Genomic DNA, 19838 nt, shown 5'->3' on the forward strand with positions numbered 1-19838 from the left:
TCGTACGCCAACCTATTCATGGGTCGCTTAGAGGAAGCCTTCTTGGTTACCCAGGCCTGCCAACCCAAAGTTTGGTACAGATTTATTGATGACATCTTCATGATTTGGACTCACAGTGAAGAAGAACTCCAGAATTTCCTCTCCAACCTCAACTCCTTTGGTTCCATCAGATTCACCTGGTCCTACTCCAAATCCCATGCCACTTTCCTTGATGTTGACCTCCACCTGTCCAATGGCCAGCTTCACACGTCCGTCCACATCAAACCCACCAACAAGCAACAGTACCTCCATTACGACAGCTGCCACCCATTCCACATCAAACGGTCCCTTCCCTACAGCCTAGGTCTTCGTGGCAAACGAATCTGCTCCAGTCCGGAATCCCTGAAGCATTACACCAACAACCTGACAACAGCTTTCGCATCCCGCAACTACCCTCCCGACCTGGTACAGAAGCAAATAACCAGAGCCACTTCCTCATCCTCTCAAACCCAGAACCTCCCACAGAAGAACCACAAAAGTGCCCCACTTGTGACAGGATACTTTCCGGGACTGGATCAGACTCTGAATGTGGCTCTCCAGCAGGGATACGACTTTCTCAAATCATGTCCTGAAATGAGATCCATCCTTCATGAAATCCTCCCCACTCCACCAAGAGTGTCTTTCCGCCGTCCACCTAACCTTCGTAACCTCTTAGTTCATCCCTATGAAATCCCCAAACCACCTTCCCTACCCTCTGGCTCCTACCCTTGTAACCGCCCCCGGTGTAAAACCTGTCCCATGCACCCTCCCATCACCACCTACTCCAGTCCTGTAACCCGGAAGGTGTACACGATCAAAGGCAGAGCCACGTGTGAAAGCACCCACGTGATCTACCAACTGACCTGCCTACACTGTGACGCATTCTATGTGGGAATGACCAGCAACGAACTGTCCATTCGCATGAATGGACACAGGCAGACAGTGTTTGTTGGTAATGAGGATCACCCTGTGGCTAAACATGCCTTGGTGCACGGCCAGCACATCTTGGCACAGTGTTACACCGTCCGGGTTATCTGGATACTTCCCACTAACACCAACCTATCCGAACTCCGGAGATGGGAACTTGCTCTTCAATATATCCTCTCTTCCCGTTATCCACCAGGCCTCAATCTCCGCTAATTTCAAGTTGCCGCCACTCATACATCACCTGTCATTCAACAACATCTTTGCCTCTGTACTTCCGCCTTGACTGACATCTCTGCCCAAACTCTTTGTCTTCAAATATGTCTGCTTGTGTCTGTATATGTATGGATGGATATGTGTGTGTGCGCGCGAGTGTATACCCATCCTTTTTTCCCCCTAAGGTAAGTCTTTCCGCTCCCGGGATTGGAATGACTCCTTAGCCTCTCCCTTAAAACCCACATCCTTTCGTCTTTCCCTCTCCTTCCCTCTTTCCTGATGAGGCAACAGTTTGTTGCGAAAGCTTGAATTTTGTGTGTATGTTTGTGTGTCTATCGACGTGCCAGCGCTTTCGTTTGGTAAGTCACATCATCTTTGTTTTTAGATAAAAAAATTAGTAAAATATACAAACTGAGTAGTCCATGCGAAGATATGGAACATCAAGGATGATGGGAGTCAAGGAGCGCCATGGTCCCGTGGTTAGCGAGAGCAGCTACGGAACGAGAGGTCCCAGGTTCAAGTCTTCCCTCGAGTGAAAAGTTTAATTTTTTATTTTCAGTTTATGTGACAAACTCATGTTTTCATCACTTTTTTGGGAGTGATTATCACATCCACAAGAAAACCTAAATCGGGCAAGGTAGAAGAATCTTTTTACCCATTCGCTAAGTGTACAAGTTAGGTGGGCCGATAACACATTCCTGTCATGTGACGCACATGCCGTCACCAGTGTCGTATAGAATATATCAGATGTGTTTTCCTGTGGAGGAATCGGTTGACCTATGACCTTGCGATGAAATGTTTTCGGTTCCAGTTGGAGAGGCACGTCCTTTCGTCTACTAATCACACGGTTCTGCGGTGCGGTCGCAAAACACAGACACTAAACTTATTACAGCGAACAGAGACGTCAATGAATGAACGGACAGATCATAACTTTGCGAAAATAAAGAAAGTAAAATTTTTAGTCGAGGGAAGACTTGAACCACGGATCTCTCATTCCGCAGCTAATCACGCTAACCACGGGACCACGGCACTCCTGAACTCACATTCTCCTAGATGTTGCCTATTTTGCACATGGACTACTCAGTTTGGACATTTTACTAATTTTTTCATAGTTCCACACAACTTCTTCCTGTTTTCTCGATTGATCTGTGATCAGTTTTTCAAGGCTAATCCACTGTGCCAACTTATAACTAAATCTGAGGAGGGTGCAATGGGGAGGTTCCCTTGTGAGTATGGAGATCTTCACCTCCAGTCACTGTGCATGAAGTCCTCTGTATGGTGAACGTGTCACCGTATGGTGTGGCTTCACAGCTGCATTCATCATTAGCCCATTGTTTTTTGAACAGATTGGTGCTCATGGACCAAAGATGTGCAGTGTTACTAGCCAGTGTTACTGAGATATGCTTTGTCAGGATTTCATACCCACCCTACAGGAGAGAGATACATTGAACTCAACAGTTTTCATGCAAGATGAGGTCCCACCGTACATTGCTCGTGAAGTTCAGCTACTTCTCCGAAACACATTTGGAAACAATCAAATTATCAGCCGATCAGTTCTAAATGCTTGGCCGGCATGATCACCTGATCTCACTTCCTTAATTTCTGGTTGTGGAGCTACCTCAAGGGCAGGGTTTACCAGGGGAACATTCACACATGTGCTGATCTGAAGTCCAGCATATCAAGAGAGGTAGTCAGCATACCTATGGACGTGCTTCGTTCTGCTATGCAGAATGCAATCCTGCACTTTCAGACTCTTCCAGACACCAATGGGCGCCATATTGTGCGCCTTTTGTAGCAGTAATAGTACCGGTATGTAATGGTATGATGCACCATGGCAGCACATTAAAAGTGTTTCAGTTAAATTGATTCTGCATTATTTCTCTTCCCAATGTCCTTGAAATTAATGCTACAAAGTTTGGCATTCATACGGTAATTAGTTTCCATGTTGTAACGTGCCAAATAGGGAAAGTTTAGTTATAACCAGCCGGTATAAAAACTGGTCCAGCGATAACAGCATTTTAATATATTACGAGGGCAGTTCAATAAGTAATGCAACACATTTTTTTTTCTGAAACAGGGGTTGATTTATTCAGCATTGAAATACACCAGGTTATTCCCCAATCTTTTAGCTACACAACACTATTTTTCAACGTAATCTCCATTCAATGCTACGGCCTTACGCCATCTTGAAATGAAGGCCTGTATGCCTGCACGGTACCATTCCACTGGTCGATGTCGGAGCCAACGTCGTACTGCATCAATAACTTCTTCATCATCCGCGTAGTGCCTCCCACGGATTGCGTCCTTCATTGGGCCAAACATATGGAAATCCGACGGTGCGAGATCGGGGCTGTAGGGTGCATGAGGAAGAACAGTCCACTGAAGTTTTGTGAGCTCCTCTCGGGTGCGAAGACTTGTGTGAGGTCTTGCGTAGTCATGAAGAAGGAGAAGTTCGTTCAGATTTTTGTGCCTACGAACACGCTGAAGTCGTTTCTTCAATTTCTGAAGAGTAGCACAATACACTTCAGAGTTGATCGTTTGACCATGGGGAAGGACATCGAACAGAATAACCCCTTCAGCGTCCCAGAAGACTGTAACCATGACTTTACCGGCTGAGGGTATGGCTTTAAACTTTTTCTTGGTAGGGGAGTGGGTGTGGCGCCACTCCATTGATTGCCGTTTTGTTTCAGGTTCGAAGTGATGAACCCATGTTTCATCGCCTGTAACAATCTTTGACAAGAAATTGTCACCCTCAGCCACATGACGAGCAAGCAATTCCACACAGATGGTTCTCCTTTGCTCTTTATGGTGTTCGGTTAGACAACAAGGGACCCAGCGGGAACAAACCTTTGAATATCCCAACTGGTGAACAATTGTGACAGCACTACCAACAGAGATGTCACGTTGAGCACTGAGTTGTTTGATGGTGATCCGTCGATCATCTCGAACGAGTGTGTTCGCACGCTCCGCCATTGCAGGAGTCACAGCTGTGCACGGCCGGCCCGCACGCGGGAGATCAGACAGTCTTGCTTGACCTTGCGGCGATGATGACACACACTTTGCCCAACGACTCACCGTGCTTTTGTCCACTGCCAGATCACCGTAGACATTCTGCAAACGCCTATGAATATCTGAGATGCCCTGGTTTTCCGCCAAAAGAAACTCGATCACTGCCCGTTGTTTGCAACGCACATCCATTACAGACGCCATTTTAACAGCTCCGTACAGCGCTGCCACCTGTCGGAAGTCAATGAAACTATACGAGACGAAGCGGGAATGTTTGAAAATATTCCACAAGAAATTTCCGGTTTTTTCAACCAAAATTGGCCGAGAAAAAAAATGTGTTGCATTACTTATTGAACTGCCCTCATATGTGCAAGGCACCATAATTAGTGGCTCTTATGTCAGGCCACAAATTTTTTGGGGAAAAAATGTTTATTACTTTGCCCTGAATTTTAACATATAGTCTATTATTTTCAATAACACCTGTGACAATGGAGTTAAGATGTATTCTTTGCCTGCCAGAATCAAGATGGATGCTGAAAATTATTTGAAACTTAACAGTTTAAATTACATCTTCTGTTATGTAGTTAGTGGTTGTAAGTAATTTTTCTTACCCAGTATTGCATTTCTAAATGCTATCTTTCCTTCCATCTTTAAGTACACTTTTAACCGAGAATTTTTTTTTCTTTTTCTTCAACTTAATGTTGGTGTTTTTTATCTCTCCGTGAATATTACTTATGACTACAAATAGCTGTCACATAAGAAACAACACCTTGAACAGTTTTACACATGATTATCTCAGATATGCTTGCAAAATATGCTACAGTTATTTAAAAAGTACAGTAATGTGACAAACACAGTGCTGTGCAAAGATGTCCTCTTGCCGAATCCCATGTACAGGCTTTTTTCATATATTTATTTCTTAACTGTGAAAAATACACATTAAATACAGTATATTAATATGAAGTCTAACAACCATTGGAAGTAAAGCATTTATCACAAAAAATACTACTGTTCGAAGCTTGGAAGTTATGATGGGAAAACGACAATGCGGCAGACAAGACACTGCAGCCAGCCACAACTTAGATCATGTCACTACTTTCTCTTGCAACATTTTCTGTTAACAAAACATTTGTTCAATTCATCTAGTTCAAATAAATGAGAGTGACATCTATATTTAAATTGGGATTGCAATAAGCTGTTTCAACTGCACAAAGTAGACAAGAAAATTTAATACTGAAAATGACTGTTATTCTTAGACACAGACTACTGACTGTCATTTGTGAACTGTTTCATTGCTAGTTTCAAATGAAACTGTCAAGAATGGTGTGAGTACAGCATTTCCAATACATGAAACGAGACCATCATATTGTGCCTCAAGTCGTATGCAACAAATGTCAACATTGCAATCGCAGATGTGCAAGATTAAAAGTATTGCTGTAGCAGATAAAAATCAGTTCTCTTCAAAAAATAGGGTGACTATAAATTCTTAGTCCATTTCTATGAAATAGCAGACGTATTTATACAATGCATATGTTTGTTTATTGTCAATTTACGTATACATTTTTGTCGCATTTCAATATGGCCTCCATCCATTTCAAAGCATTGCCCCCATTGTTGGAAGAGCATACCTGGATACATTCTGAAACATACATCTTATGAAATAGTGAATGCTGCAACCCAGATTGGAGACCTTAGAGCCTAGAGATCCCTTACCTTTTTTGTACACCACTTAGCTTTATGTAACTCCAAGGAAGAAATCCAAATGTGGATATCTGATGAATATGATGGGCATAATCTTGTTGAACCTCTGATTATCCATCGGTTGGTGTATTTATGATTTAGGCATTCGCTTATTATGAGAGCAAAACTGAGGGGGTGCTCCATGCTGTTGGAAGACAATAATGCCTTCTTGCTGAGACTGTAGTTCCAGGAATTGCTCCAGCATATCAATGGAAATGTTTCCTGAAATTCTCCCTTCTGTGAAAATGATGGATCCATAGACTGAAGTCTTTGTGAATCCAAACCACACAGTCACTTCTGGTGTGTCTCTTGGACTCGTTACACACCATCACAATTTATTGTACAAATGGCCTGTGGAACATTTGGCTCATTACCTGGTCTTTTACTTTTCCACAGATGTGGAATGTGGCCTCATCAGCAAGCAAAATGTGATCCTAGAGACGCTCATTGTGTCCAGCTACTACAAAATCAACATGTAATTTGGTGGGCTGCATAATCTTCGTGGTGTAAATAAAGAATCTCCTGAATGTGGAACACTGCTTTCTTTAGTGTGAAGTATAAAACTTTTAAAATAATTGATTCTGACACATCTACTTTGTTGCTTAAACAACAATTTGATGCAGTCAGGTTTTTGATTGTTTCTCTAATTTGCTGAACTGTCTCGTGTAGTACAGGACACCTCTCAGAGCATAATTCCCCAGCAATCTTTCCAGGTCTTTGGAACTTACTGACAAGTAACCAGACATTTGCTGTGCACAGATGACAAGTCAGCAGCTTTAATTTCAATATCAAACTGTTCCCAATATGTGGTCAGTTACAGTCACTAAATGTTTTAACTCAATACTCACCAGATATTCCATGTTCTTTAAGAATTTCAATGTGCTTGTCCTTCACTTTCTTGGCATATTCTACGGATAAGTGATATATTTTCAAACAGATCCCCTCAACTGATGATTTCACGGCTTCTGTAAGATGTGGCTGACATTGCCGCTGCAACAACATGCAAAAAAGCAACACAGTTACATTTCTTATAATGGACTGCGGAGTGTATCTATCATTAATTTCGCAGAGTGAGGAAAAGGGGAGTAAAACACACACACACACACACACACACACACACACACAGAGAGAGAGAGAGAGAGAGAGAGAGAGAGAGAGAGAGAGAGAGTGGTTACCTTCAAATGTGCCAGCCTGTCCTGGAAGTCATCATAGGTGGCACCAACAGTTCGTCGAAGCCACTGAAATGTATCTTCTGCATTCCATTTGACAACTTTACGGCTTTCAGATGAGGCATTCCTGCACATAGAGAAAAGGATGCCATCATTAGCATCATAACATAGATTACTGAACTTGAAAAAAAGAAGATGACTGCCAAGAACCTGTAATATGACTATTTACTCACAACTAGTTTCAATAATACTATCATCTATCCATCAATCTAATCAAGTCATACTGGTTTGCAATGGTGAGCCACTGTTACGACTCCCCATGAAACATTAAGCTTTGTACAAAGCTTTTCTAAATGTGCTTGTACAGTTTGGAGAGTGGTGGCAGTTGTGATCACCACACTGTAGATGTGCAGCTCCCAACACTTATCTATCTCATTCTAGCTTCTTTATCTCTGCATGACTAGCATATACTTCAATAATACTATGAAATTGGTGACCATCACAATAGGCATATACATCATATTATACTCAGAATACATTTCAATGCTGCAGTGTAAATATTAGTCTCAAATGTGTTGTTTGTGGGAGTTCTCTAGCCAGTGTGCAGTAGCCCGCACTAAGCATAATGTGTTGCTAGGAGAGAGTGTGCAATAACAAATCATCAACGTAGTTCCTGAAGAAATTTTCTTTTCATGTCATTCACTACAGATTTGTCTGAGAATGAACATAAATGTTAATACAAGGTAACTATAACTGCTATGACTGACCAGATCAAAACATGCCTGATATGCTGCTTGGCATAATGGGCCAAAATAAATCTGCAAATGACACAGTACATCTCTGTAATACTGTCTCAATTAGTGTGTGGCAACAGTACCAACTGCTCCAGTGCTTAAGTAGAATTTCTCCAAAATGACCTCTTATTCACAGTGAAATACCTCTCTTATGTCCCCTGCCATACTGCTGTCCACTGGAAGATTATTTTGTGTGCAAAGGTCTTAGCCTGGGCAAATGGACACAGGAAGATTATTAAATGAGACAGTCTAACAACTGTCCAGCAACACACAAGTTGTGAACCTGGTGTCTGCATCATCAAAGCAGATGGTGTGATGTTTCGCGTTATTCTTATCACCACCAGTACCTCACACTGTAACAAGTGGTAATTTCACATGTATTTTCTGTTGTAACCGCAACCGGAATGGTCGCGGGGTGGCTGAGAAAGCGCGTCTGGACTAAACGAAGAGCGGCCCGCGAACAAACAAACGAACAGAATCGACAAACACGAAACGACTGACGATCGAGAGAGACCTTACAATGATAACAGGCAAGAAGCAACGGGGGTGAAAGAGACAACCAAATGAATCCAAGATGTCCACTAGTAATGAAAACAAAGAACGGTAAACACACTGTCAGTTGTCGAGTCGATATGTCAAGATGTACGCAACGATTAGACTCCCTGGCTGAGCGAGAGGCGGGTGCTTAAATACTCATCGGGGGGACCACTATTGGCCGCTGGGATCACGTGTTCCACTGTGGGGCCTTCACACCAAATGTGTGCCAGGAGGTGCGCGCCACCATGGCTTACAGCGCAATGCTGCAGAGACCTCTACGGGTCTTCAACGTCCACGATGTCTCTTTGATTTTCACACAATTCTCATTGTCTTTTCTTTTCTAGGACTTCTTACTCACTATTTGCAGCTTCTCTCTCTTTTGATTGTTGCTGCTCTTGTGTATCTTAATTGTGGTTTTATTTACAGATTACATCATATGCTTTGTTTAAGTAAATGTTCGTCTCATTATAGATTTCTTATATTAGCAGCTGAGTGTAATAAATTATTTCAGTAAAAGTAAGAAAATAAAGATTTTTCACTCTTTTACGTACACACAAAACACACAAGTAGCTATATGACATAGGTGCAGTGATTCGCAAGGAAATATTTACACGAACATTTAGCTCCATCTAACGAGGATTCTCACAATAAAAAGCCCTATTTTGCTTATTGCGCTGGGTACTGTACTCTTAGCTTTGTCAACATCAAAAGCTTAGAAACATTTATATTGAGCACAAAACTTGCAGTTGTTAATAAAATGATGATCTATATAAGTCACACGGATTATAAAGATGGATGTGTGTTCCACATATACTCCCAAATCACCAGATCGATTTCAACCTGACTTGATGCACATACTGCTTATTGTCTGGAATGAATTACTGCGGGAGTGAGAACCACACAGCCCCCACAGGGGTAGGAGTGGGTGTGTAAAGATTTGGTAATGCCTGACATCCTGGCTGCCCTGCAAGACTGGCTTGTTGTGCAGGTAGTAACAGAATGCGTTCCAGGCATTACAGAGTTGAGCAGAGAAAGAGGGAAGGAGGAGGTGGAAGAGAGAGGGAGAGAAGGGGAAGGAGGAGGAGATGTGAGCAACATACATTTATCTGGGTGAAGCTGCAGGTAAAAAGCTAGTGGCCAAATATATTTCGCATCCTCGTGTCCTCTCCTCCTGTAGCTTGTACAGCTTTCAAATGGTGTGAGTACTTGCACGCACTGTCAGTACATTTCTGCTTCCAATAATAAGTTATTACTTCAGCTCTGATCAACATTGTTACGTTGTCTATCTTGATATGGGGGATTTACTATTTTTATATTTCAGTTTCAATATAAACGTATTAATATAGCTGCAACTTAAAAATGCAAAAATACCAACTGAATTATTTGTGAGAGGTAAGTATTATTTTTAGATGCAAACATAATTCTAAGAGCAACATTCATAATTAATTGAGTTACACCAATACGTTGATGTTCCACTCCACTGAGCAGGTGAAAGCTGCAGCAGAGAGGGTACAAGGATCTAAGGAACCTGCTGCCAGTGGTTTTGACGAAAGTGTAACTGTGGCTACTAAGTGCAGTCTGGCAGGGAGGAGCAGAACGGGTAGGACATGGAGCATGTGCTGAGGAAGACCACTGGTGGCTGAAATGGATCACAACACACAGATGGCTGCACCAGGGACTGAAGTCTGTGCTTTGAGTGCATGGACAGTGATTGCACCTTGTGCTGTGTGTCCTATATGCAGGGCTCTCTCAAGTGGCACCATCATATTTGATAGGCCTCTGATTTGTCGTTTGGACACTGAAATGCTCGGATGTACTACCCAGCAATGTTATGTATTTTAAATCATGAGTGTGGTGTGGGTTTCCTGTTAATGTCACCAAACACTGTTGGTTTCATTCCCCCTGTCCCCTTCCTTTTTGATGACTTTGAGAAATTCACACTAGAGCTCAGTTATTCTGTGGAATTTTTGTAATGGAACATTTGAAGTGCAGTTTAATTCTACTGTTAATTAAGTTGTAGGAATCAACAAGAATGTGTTCTGTGCAGAGTAAGCAATATAAAAGAAGGGAACTAACTTTTCAATTTACCTGGCTGCTTCAAAGACATTGCAATCAAAACAGCTTGACATATCACATTTTTTTACTTGTTATTTTTAGTTCCCATGCCGTGTAATATAATGCATCATGCCACGTAAAATAACATGATACATGATGTCATGTCATGTAACAGGACACATGCAAGCAATCTTGTCACTCAACATGGCATCTGTCATGTTGTACAATATAAACAATGTGTCATTAAAGTTTAGGATGCATGAAGTCCCACACTGTGATTCTTCTTATTATAGATGCAGCCCTACTATCGGATATTTCCTACTCTACATGCATCCCACTCTCTAGAAACACATAAATTTGTGTATTATTTGCTATTACATCCTTCACCATACATGTAACAGGGAATGGGTTTGGGGGAGAAATGGTGTCCTCAGCGAAAAAAAATCAACCCTCCACCCTGAAATTAAAAAACTTTTAAACAGGAACAAATCCACTCCCAGAAAAACTTTTTGAGCTATTAAATGTATGCTCTCATGTATGCTCTTCAGCCATATGGGCAAATCTTCTGGATTTTGGCCACAGGATCAGGGACTTCAGCCTATAAATTGCAAGGTGCAAGTATGCCTTAAAACCTTGCAGCTAAGAGAGCTCACTGGACTGGGAAAGTAGGGTTAACTTGTAAACAAGAGCAAATATGTCAATATGTTTTGATTTAAATGTCTGTGGAGCAGCCAGATAAGTCAAAAAGCAAGTTCCCTACTGTTTCATCTCTAACTCTGCCCAGGGCATATTGGCCCTTTTTTGTGCTGTGATGGGCACATTTTTCATTCTGGTTTCCCACTTTTACTCTGCCATAATTCTGACATTAAATCACGATAGCCTGGCAATCAACATAGATTTATGTTGACTTTGGCAATGACTGTTACAGTAAAGGTTTTTTTTTATTGTCTTTCAAACTGTGTTGCTGGAGGTAGGCATTGTTAATCTGGATCCTCTATGGTTACATTCCTGGTATGGTTGAACCTGTCCAGTATAGCCTATTATGTCTAGCCTATTATGTCCTCAGAGCACAAAAGCCTCACCGCCACGTCAAGGTCACACGGCTAAGGTAGGCTTTTCGTTTACTTAGATTTTTTTCTCTTTTTTATTATTTTGTTTTATATTTTTAATTTTGTTTAATTTTTTCTGTTGTTTTTTACTGTTTTTGTTTGATAGTTACGACACATTTTATTCACTTACATGTGAGACTGTATATGCACAGATAATTATTCACATACATGTGAGACTGTATATGCACAGATATGAAAAATAACTAAAAATACTTAATACAGAGGACAAAATAACAGCAAATATAAATATAATACCAAACAAAATATTAAATACTCTTAGAAGTTTATGATACTAATGGATGTAAATAGTTTACATTATGTAGATAAACTTATGGTATGACCATATTACACAGATTCATCTGCTTAAAAGCTTTCTATATCGTAGAACAATTCAAACAACAAATAATAAACTATTGGAAAGTATACATCTTGTCATTAACTCGTATCTTAAAATTTAAAATCAAGGAACCACCACTAGAAAAACTCACAGGAATAATTACGCAGGAAACAGTGCAAAAACCAATCTGAATAAAGTTTGAGTATGATTGGCTGAAATAAACAGAACAACTGCACAACAAAATTCTATCAGCTTTTCAATTCTGTATGAAAACATGAACTTAAGCTTGTTTTGTCCAAAAATAAATTTCTACAAGACAGCATAGTAGTTTCTGAAGAACATGCAGTAAAACATTTTCTATTGGTTAAAAATAAAGTGACCTATTTTCTGACAATTATTTTTATAGCAATTTTCTAGTTAGTTTAATTTTCTGTGTGGTCACTGATAAAGATTTAAATGCTTGGTCCAACAGTATATAATTTTGTACAGGGCTGGGCATAATTCTGGCTTGGTCATACATTGTTTTGTAAGTCCAAAGATTTTTCAATGATCTTAGGCCCTGGGCAATAAAATCTGTAATGTACAAACAAATGAGGGGTAATCAACTTTAATAATCAGTTTTTTTAATTATACCCAAATACAGTGCTTAAATGCAGCACATTTCTATGAAACACAGTCTCATGTGCAAACACAATTTTTCACAAATGAAACCTGAATGATAAAAGATTTTGCAAATGCTTCTTATAATTACTGTAAGAACATAATTTTCATCATCATCTGTATCACTTAAACCACTTCAGCATGTGCAATCTGCATAAAATCGTATTTTACATGCATCTTTCGCACAGCTTTAGACAGCTATATCGTGACCACAGATACAGCTTTCACAAAACAATACGACCATTAATCACATGTATTTGTCTACCCCCTAACAAAATTTGAAGCAGTTCACAAAAGTTTGAAAGACAGAAGTGCCACGTGCAAAACAACTCACAAAAATATGTCTTTTGCATGTAAAATATGAATGCAGCTAGATTTATGAAAGTGGGTTTTCAGTTATATTGTAAGAATAAATTCTTTTAATTTTTTGATTAATTTTAAACTGTTTCTGCACACTCTATTCATGTAAGAAAGAATTTTACATGCTACATTTAGCTCGACTTTAAAACATTGTATCTTGACAATGGATAAAGATTATTGGATAAAAAATTTCATTTATCTCCCAAAAAACATATTTTTTGCTTGTGAAATCCAAACAATGCAAGATTGAAACTTATCTTAGACCTAGATCTGATTCACTGGTGGGCCAAATTTGAACAATCAGTCTTGCTCCAGTCCAGAGTTATTTAAGTGTGCTGGTTTTGCACCTAAAATCCAAATGGTGCTGTTGGCTGAGCATTAATTTCAGCCCAATTAAAATCTTTTGCAAAAGGAATTGATCAATTGACAAATTTGCCTGGGCACGGCTCCTGTTCATCATTTAAATACTGATTATTATATTGTAACACAGCTACAGTAAGACATATGTTTGAATATCTGCACAAATGGCCACTGGTCTAGGCTAGACCTAAAACTTTTCACCCCATGTTCCTAGCTGAAATAGGAACCGAGCACCAAGGTCCTTCCATTCTGTAATAATTGTTCAGAACTTCTGCACAATCGAGCTGAGAATTTAATTAAAGGGAGCCAGTAAAGGTTCTTATGACTAATGTGATCACTTTGATATAAATCTTTTAGAATTGCTTGACTTGATAGTAAAATAGTGTGAATGTTAAATTATATTTAAACCCTCACAACTCCCTATCAGTTCCATTCCCCATTCTATTGCTGCTGCTAAAATCAACATTTCTATGGTAGCTGAGCACGGTTGTGTGTTTCAGATATTGTGTAGAATAAAGTGGTGAGAATTTGTATCTTTCTACTCCTGTGCTGTTACAACTAAGGCTGTTAGTGATGTCCAGGATGAGGTGGCGAAGGAACACCAGGGAGCCACCATGCGTAAGCAGTTCATGGCAGCTACAGTGCCTGAGCTGACCAAACAGCTTCAACAGGTATTGGGAGAATCAGTTTGGTCAACTTTTAGGGGCTAAAGTAACCTAGTATTGACAGCACAGTGGTTCAATTAACTCCAGCCAAGTTCGATTCCCAGTTAAGGAGGGTAGCATGTTAGACAAATCATTTGTTTAACTTGGAAGATCCTATGTAAGGGCATGGCAGTGATGCGGTAGGGTGTCTCCAGGCAAAGATTGTGCAGCTAAAGTTAATGTTACATGACACTCAATAGCTTTGATACAGAGCAATATGGCTGTACTAAACATGGAGTAGGGTGGTGAAGGTTGTCAGGATCAGGAATTAGAAGCTGGCCAGAGTGACAAAGAATTTTCAATGTTGCCTCATTTACTTTTGGGAACTATGAAACAAGACTAAGTGTTATTGGTTGATACAATTCCAGACGCTGTTCTGTTTTTGTAATTGCTTGGTGTCACCCAATGGGCACAAACGAATGTTTGGGCTCAAGAATATTGAATCCACAATAAAGGGGAGTTTAGTTCGGCAAGAGGCTAGAGCTATAAAACCATGGAAACAGTTGAAGACTTTCACAGACATCTTAGCCAATAGGAAATCCTCACCAAGGTACATGTGACTGACTGATAAACATGACTGAAGTAAAGAAGGCGATGGGGAATCCTTTTGCAAATACATGAACAGAGTGTAAACTGTAGTAAAGGCCTTGTGTCTTTCTTAAACACAACAGGAAGTCATGTCAAATATTGTAGAGGAAACTAATCCACTGAATAGGCCGTGAATCACATTTGCCCAGTGACTTAACATAATGAACATGAAAGCTTGGCTCTTAAAATTGAAGGGGTTAAGTGTGTCAGTCATTGTTGGAGGGTCGGGAGTGAAGTGACTACTGTGTGTAGGGTGCCTGAAAGACAGTGCCTATAAAAGCTTGATAAAAATTATATTTGATTTGTGGGGCACTCAACTGCATGGTTACCGGCGCCTGTACAAATTCCCAATCTTTACACAGTCCAGTCTTTCCACTTTCATGAGTGGTGATGAAATGATGAGGACAACACAAACACCCAGTCCCCAGGCAGAGAAAAGTCCTAACCAGGCCAGGAATTGAACACGGGATCCTGTGATCCAGAGATAGCAATGCTAGCCACTAGACACTGTACACGTGATTGTCCTTAAGACGCACAGGATAATGGAAAATCAAGGTGATGTCATCACAAGGTCGCAACTCAGAGAAGTGGGTTGGTCACTACTTCTAGTGAGGAAAAAGCGACACATCTCGTCAGCAGGATCAGACCCCGTTCAGATACTATGAAATTAATAACAAGCTAGTTTCCTTTTAGACACTGGTAGTTTTGTTACTGTCTTGAGGGAGGGCAGGTTCCGATCCCACCAGTTCGTATGTGTGTGGTCTAAGATGAACTCATATCCTGTCTTATGTCAAGGCTAATTCCGTAACACTGACTGTGTTATGTTGGGTGAAGGTAAAACAGTTTATTCAAGACTTTATCTGGGTTATTACATTATGAGTAGCTGAGAGGTTGTCTACTGAATTCGTTTTATGGTCAGATGTTATCCACAGTATTGTTTTAATTTCCAAGTTGAGGGAAGATTATTTTACATTAAATTTTATAATAAATATCACACCTTTTCATTTTGCAAACAAATGGAGTTTCCATTAGTCTCTGTTGGGGTAAAGGAAGTTGTTGATAGTAAGATACAGATGGATCATGTACAACTGCCTCAGAAGAAATAGCTGAGTGTATTACATAGTGAATTCACAGATGTATTGACTGATAAATTAGAGTTGACAAATCTCAGTCAGTATAAGATAGAACTTACACATATGGCTGCAGTGAGAAAAACACCTTATGATTTATCTCCTCCAAGTATGAAGGAATTGAAGACTCTTGTCTTGTTCTATGCTGGCTATCATGATATCGAGTGGTGATAAAAAGTTTGCTTGGGAGCTACAATTTCCTATTATTCATTTACTCATCTTGTTATTTCTTCACACTCACCAGTATTTCTGAGTCAGACTTTGTTTCTCAAAGTGCTGCAGTTGCTGCTTGAAGTTCAGAATGCAATCCAACATCCAGATTCTCGAAATAAATATGATGCTTCTCAAAAACATGTCATTTATTGTACTATTGTTTAACTGACTGTGCGTAACAAAGTTTGTTCGTTATTCAGAACCTCACAAATACAGTAATTTGACTATGCCCAAAACATTCAACAGACACTGAAAAAAATCAATAATACATTCTCAAAAGGCCAGGTAAAGAGGATGACACAGAAAAATCCAAAAGCACCCACCCTAAATGCCCTACCAAAGGTTCACAAGGATAATATCCCATTAAGCCCCATAATTAACTTCTGAAATGCTCCATCCTACCACCTAGCCCAACAAACACACACACTACTGAAAAAACTGTACATGTTTGATAACAACAGGAATCTGGAAAACTCAAAGGAGTTAATAGACAGAATCAAGAACATACACATACCGGACACAGCAACCCTCATAGCATTTGACATCACATCAATGTACACTTGCATTCCAATAAATGAAACAATCAACATCATCACACAAAGATTAAAACAACAAGGAAACATACCACACACACAAATCAATGAAATAACAAACATACTAAAGACCATAACATCACAAAATTATTTTGCATTCAACAAAGAATTTTATTCTCAACACTAAGGACTGCCAATGGGATCACCAATCAGTGGCCTCCTAGCTAACATGTTCATGAACAATCTGGAGAACATGATCTTCAGACACATAATAAAACCAAAGAACTATAAAGTTATATACTGGTATCGTTATGTTGATGACATAATATGCCTGATTAATGAACCACATACACACATAGAACAGCTACACAATGAAATAAACAACTTACACCCAAAAATTAACTTCACATTAGAAACAGAAACTAACAACACACTACACTTTCTAGATCTCACCAAACAACACACTACACTTTCTAGATCTCACCACAAAAACAAACAACACACACAACTTCACAATATTTGGGAAACTGACAACCTATCAAACCACCCATTGACACATAAGAATGCAAACTTCAGATTCATGCTCCACAGATTAAACAGAACACCCATGAACAAACAGAACTACACACAAGAATTAAACACAATAAAACAAATAGCAGTAGAAAATGGTTATACTACCCAAATGGTAGACAAGTTAAATAACAAAATATGCAAACAGTACAAAAATGAACACACCACACCACACATACACAAATCCTCACCCAGCACAGAACAACACAAAACACAAACAATGACCATACACAAGACACAACAGATCAACAACACACACACAAAATGAAATGGCACATACTCACCTACAATAACAAGATTGTTCAGAGAATAGGCAACATATGAAAGAAACAGGGACTCCAAATAGGATACAGGATGGAGAACACAACACAGAAAAAGATCAGAACACAAGAAACACCCATGGAGAAATTGAACAAATCAGGAATATATGAACTCACATGCAACACTTGCCAGTCAGTATACATAGGACAAACATGCAGAAACTTCAAAGCAAGATATCCGGAACATCTTGCAGCTTTAAAAAGCAACAGCTCCCACAGCACATTTGCTGACCACCTTATAGCCAACAATCACCACCCAACCACAATAGAAACAAACTTAAGAATACTAAAACCCAGCCATAGCCTATACAGCAAAATGACCACTGAGGAAAACTTCCATATACAGAAGGCAATAGCAGAAGGAAAACCGGTCTTAAACGAATACAATACACTCTGCAAGGGCACACTATTTAACACATTAAAGGAACTTTACAAATAAAAACAGCACAAACAGATAAAGTCTGCGCGCGCACCACACACACACACACACACACACACACACACACACGAAAAATAGATACACTAAAATCTGCGGAGACGCACCATTTACACACAAAAGGAATACCATATAAAAGACAACACACACAGCTAAGAAGCACACAGAAAACACACACAAACACACACACACACACACACACAAACACACACACACACACACACACACACACACACACACAAAGATAAAATGCAAACAAAATTCAAATTTGGCGCCAAACTCTCTGGTGAACAAATGAACACTGACTGGACTTGGACACATAACAAATCACAATCATACTGTGTTCTGGTGTAGTGAAAAGTGTTTTACTATGTTATTTGTGGAAAATACTTGTTATAGTTACATATGCATCACAACATCTCAGCACGATGCGGAGAATGGAAGTGCTTGCCACACGAAAACGTAAATAAATACGAAAATAGGCGCGAAAACATTGTGAAAAACTAAATTACATTCTACAAGACAGGTTAACTCCCAGCAAAAAACTCTCTCCTCATCGTTTAGTTGCAGATGACAAGCTACCTGTAGTAATTAACACAAAAGTGATCCAGAAAATTCATGCACACCAAGTATAAAGGTATTTACAAAAAGAAACGATCTGTTGTTTGAACTAAACTGCACATAATTTTATAATCATTTAACAAAAATGTTCACGTTGCAGAATAAATAAAAACTAAAACCCACTGATGATGGCACAGTGGTGCCGAAACATGTTTGGGTACTGAGAAAAACTGGGTTTTGCATAACTGGTGGACCTCACATCCAAACATTTTAACTGCAAACACACGGCCAATACAAGGAGCTGCAAATGAAAAAGATGGATACTACTTGTTCAAGATTCGAACTGAATATTAGAAATCATTCCTGTGATGTCAATGTGATTGTCACAACTGTTCTTCCATGGCTCACATATTATCTCCAAAGCATTGACTGAATGACACAGAATAAACTGCCCAACTAGCAGGTACAGCAGAGTTAGTAAGATTGCTATTGTTGTCCCTGCTTGCAGAAACACTGCATCCAACCACTCCAGAATACGTGCACATAAAGAAAAGCTTACGAACTGCAGGGTATACCAATTCATTACTTAAATACATAAAGAAAAGCTTACGAACTGCAGGGTATACCAATTCATTACTTAAGTAAACTTTTTATGATGACAATCTTTCAGTAGACACTTGTGTAACATCGTACATCATTTCAGTAGATGCTTGGTAATAAGTCACTTCATCAAAGTGATATGTTACACTACAGATTCCTCCCTTAAGGCATATGATGTCATCACTATTGCAAAAGTCATAAAAGCAACATTTTAAGTTCAGGACTAATTTCAATGTTCTTAACTAAACTTATCGAGAGCTTTTGTTTATTACTCTTTTTTTCATTTTTTATTGTGCACAACTACAACTGTAACTGCACCTCATTTGTTTCCTACATGTAGAATTCCCACAATGAATTATAAGCCATTAATCATAACCATACATTTGACCTAATATCACTTTGATTAAGTCCCTATACAGCTATGTCAGGCACTCATTCTCTTACTGTGAATATGAATCCTCAGATAAAAAATATTTATTACCAATATGGATCATTAAACTGTTTTACAAGTGTCCATACTTCATTTAACAATCTATATTTCAGGGAGAACTCTGGTCATACTCATTACACCTTTGAGAAACACTGGATGTGTGCTGCTCTTCTGGCAAGCCTGTGAATACAGGTTTTGATAAACGAATATGAGAAGATTGGACTCTCAATTATTGAAAAGAGCAAGGATAACTGTGGTACTCCAGGTCAAAAAGAAAGAAAGGAAAAGAAAGACTAGGATGTTAGAACCTAAGAAAGAAATAAGGTAGACCTCAAAGACTGATATCCCCCCCTCCAACCCAAGGATCCTGACCTGGGAGATTATTCACTGATGGGTCGCAGAATGAAGATTTTCCTCAATTCTAAATAATGAACTCCGTTGGCTTCTCCTCACCAAGCCCAGAAAAGT

General features: G+C 39.6%; 1 protein-coding gene across 1 annotated transcript in view; it reads right to left on the minus strand.

The window, feature by feature from the left end:
* Positions 1-19838, minus strand: part of LOC126237181 (mRNA (2'-O-methyladenosine-N(6)-)-methyltransferase) — a 165578-nt gene that overhangs the window by 59646 nt on the left and 86094 nt on the right. The window contains exons 7-8 of the mRNA XM_049947057.1: positions 7080-7200; positions 6753-6894 (exon numbers count right to left, since the gene is read on the minus strand). Of these exons, the coding sequence (XP_049803014.1) occupies positions 6753-6894; positions 7080-7200 (263 nt within the window). The remainder of the gene's footprint in view (positions 1-6752; positions 6895-7079; positions 7201-19838) is intronic.

The sequence above is a fragment of the Schistocerca nitens genome, chromosome 2 (genome assembly GCF_023898315.1).
Source record: "Schistocerca nitens isolate TAMUIC-IGC-003100 chromosome 2, iqSchNite1.1, whole genome shotgun sequence".
In the NCBI taxonomy this organism is placed as follows: Eukaryota; Metazoa; Arthropoda; class Insecta; order Orthoptera; family Acrididae; genus Schistocerca; species Schistocerca nitens.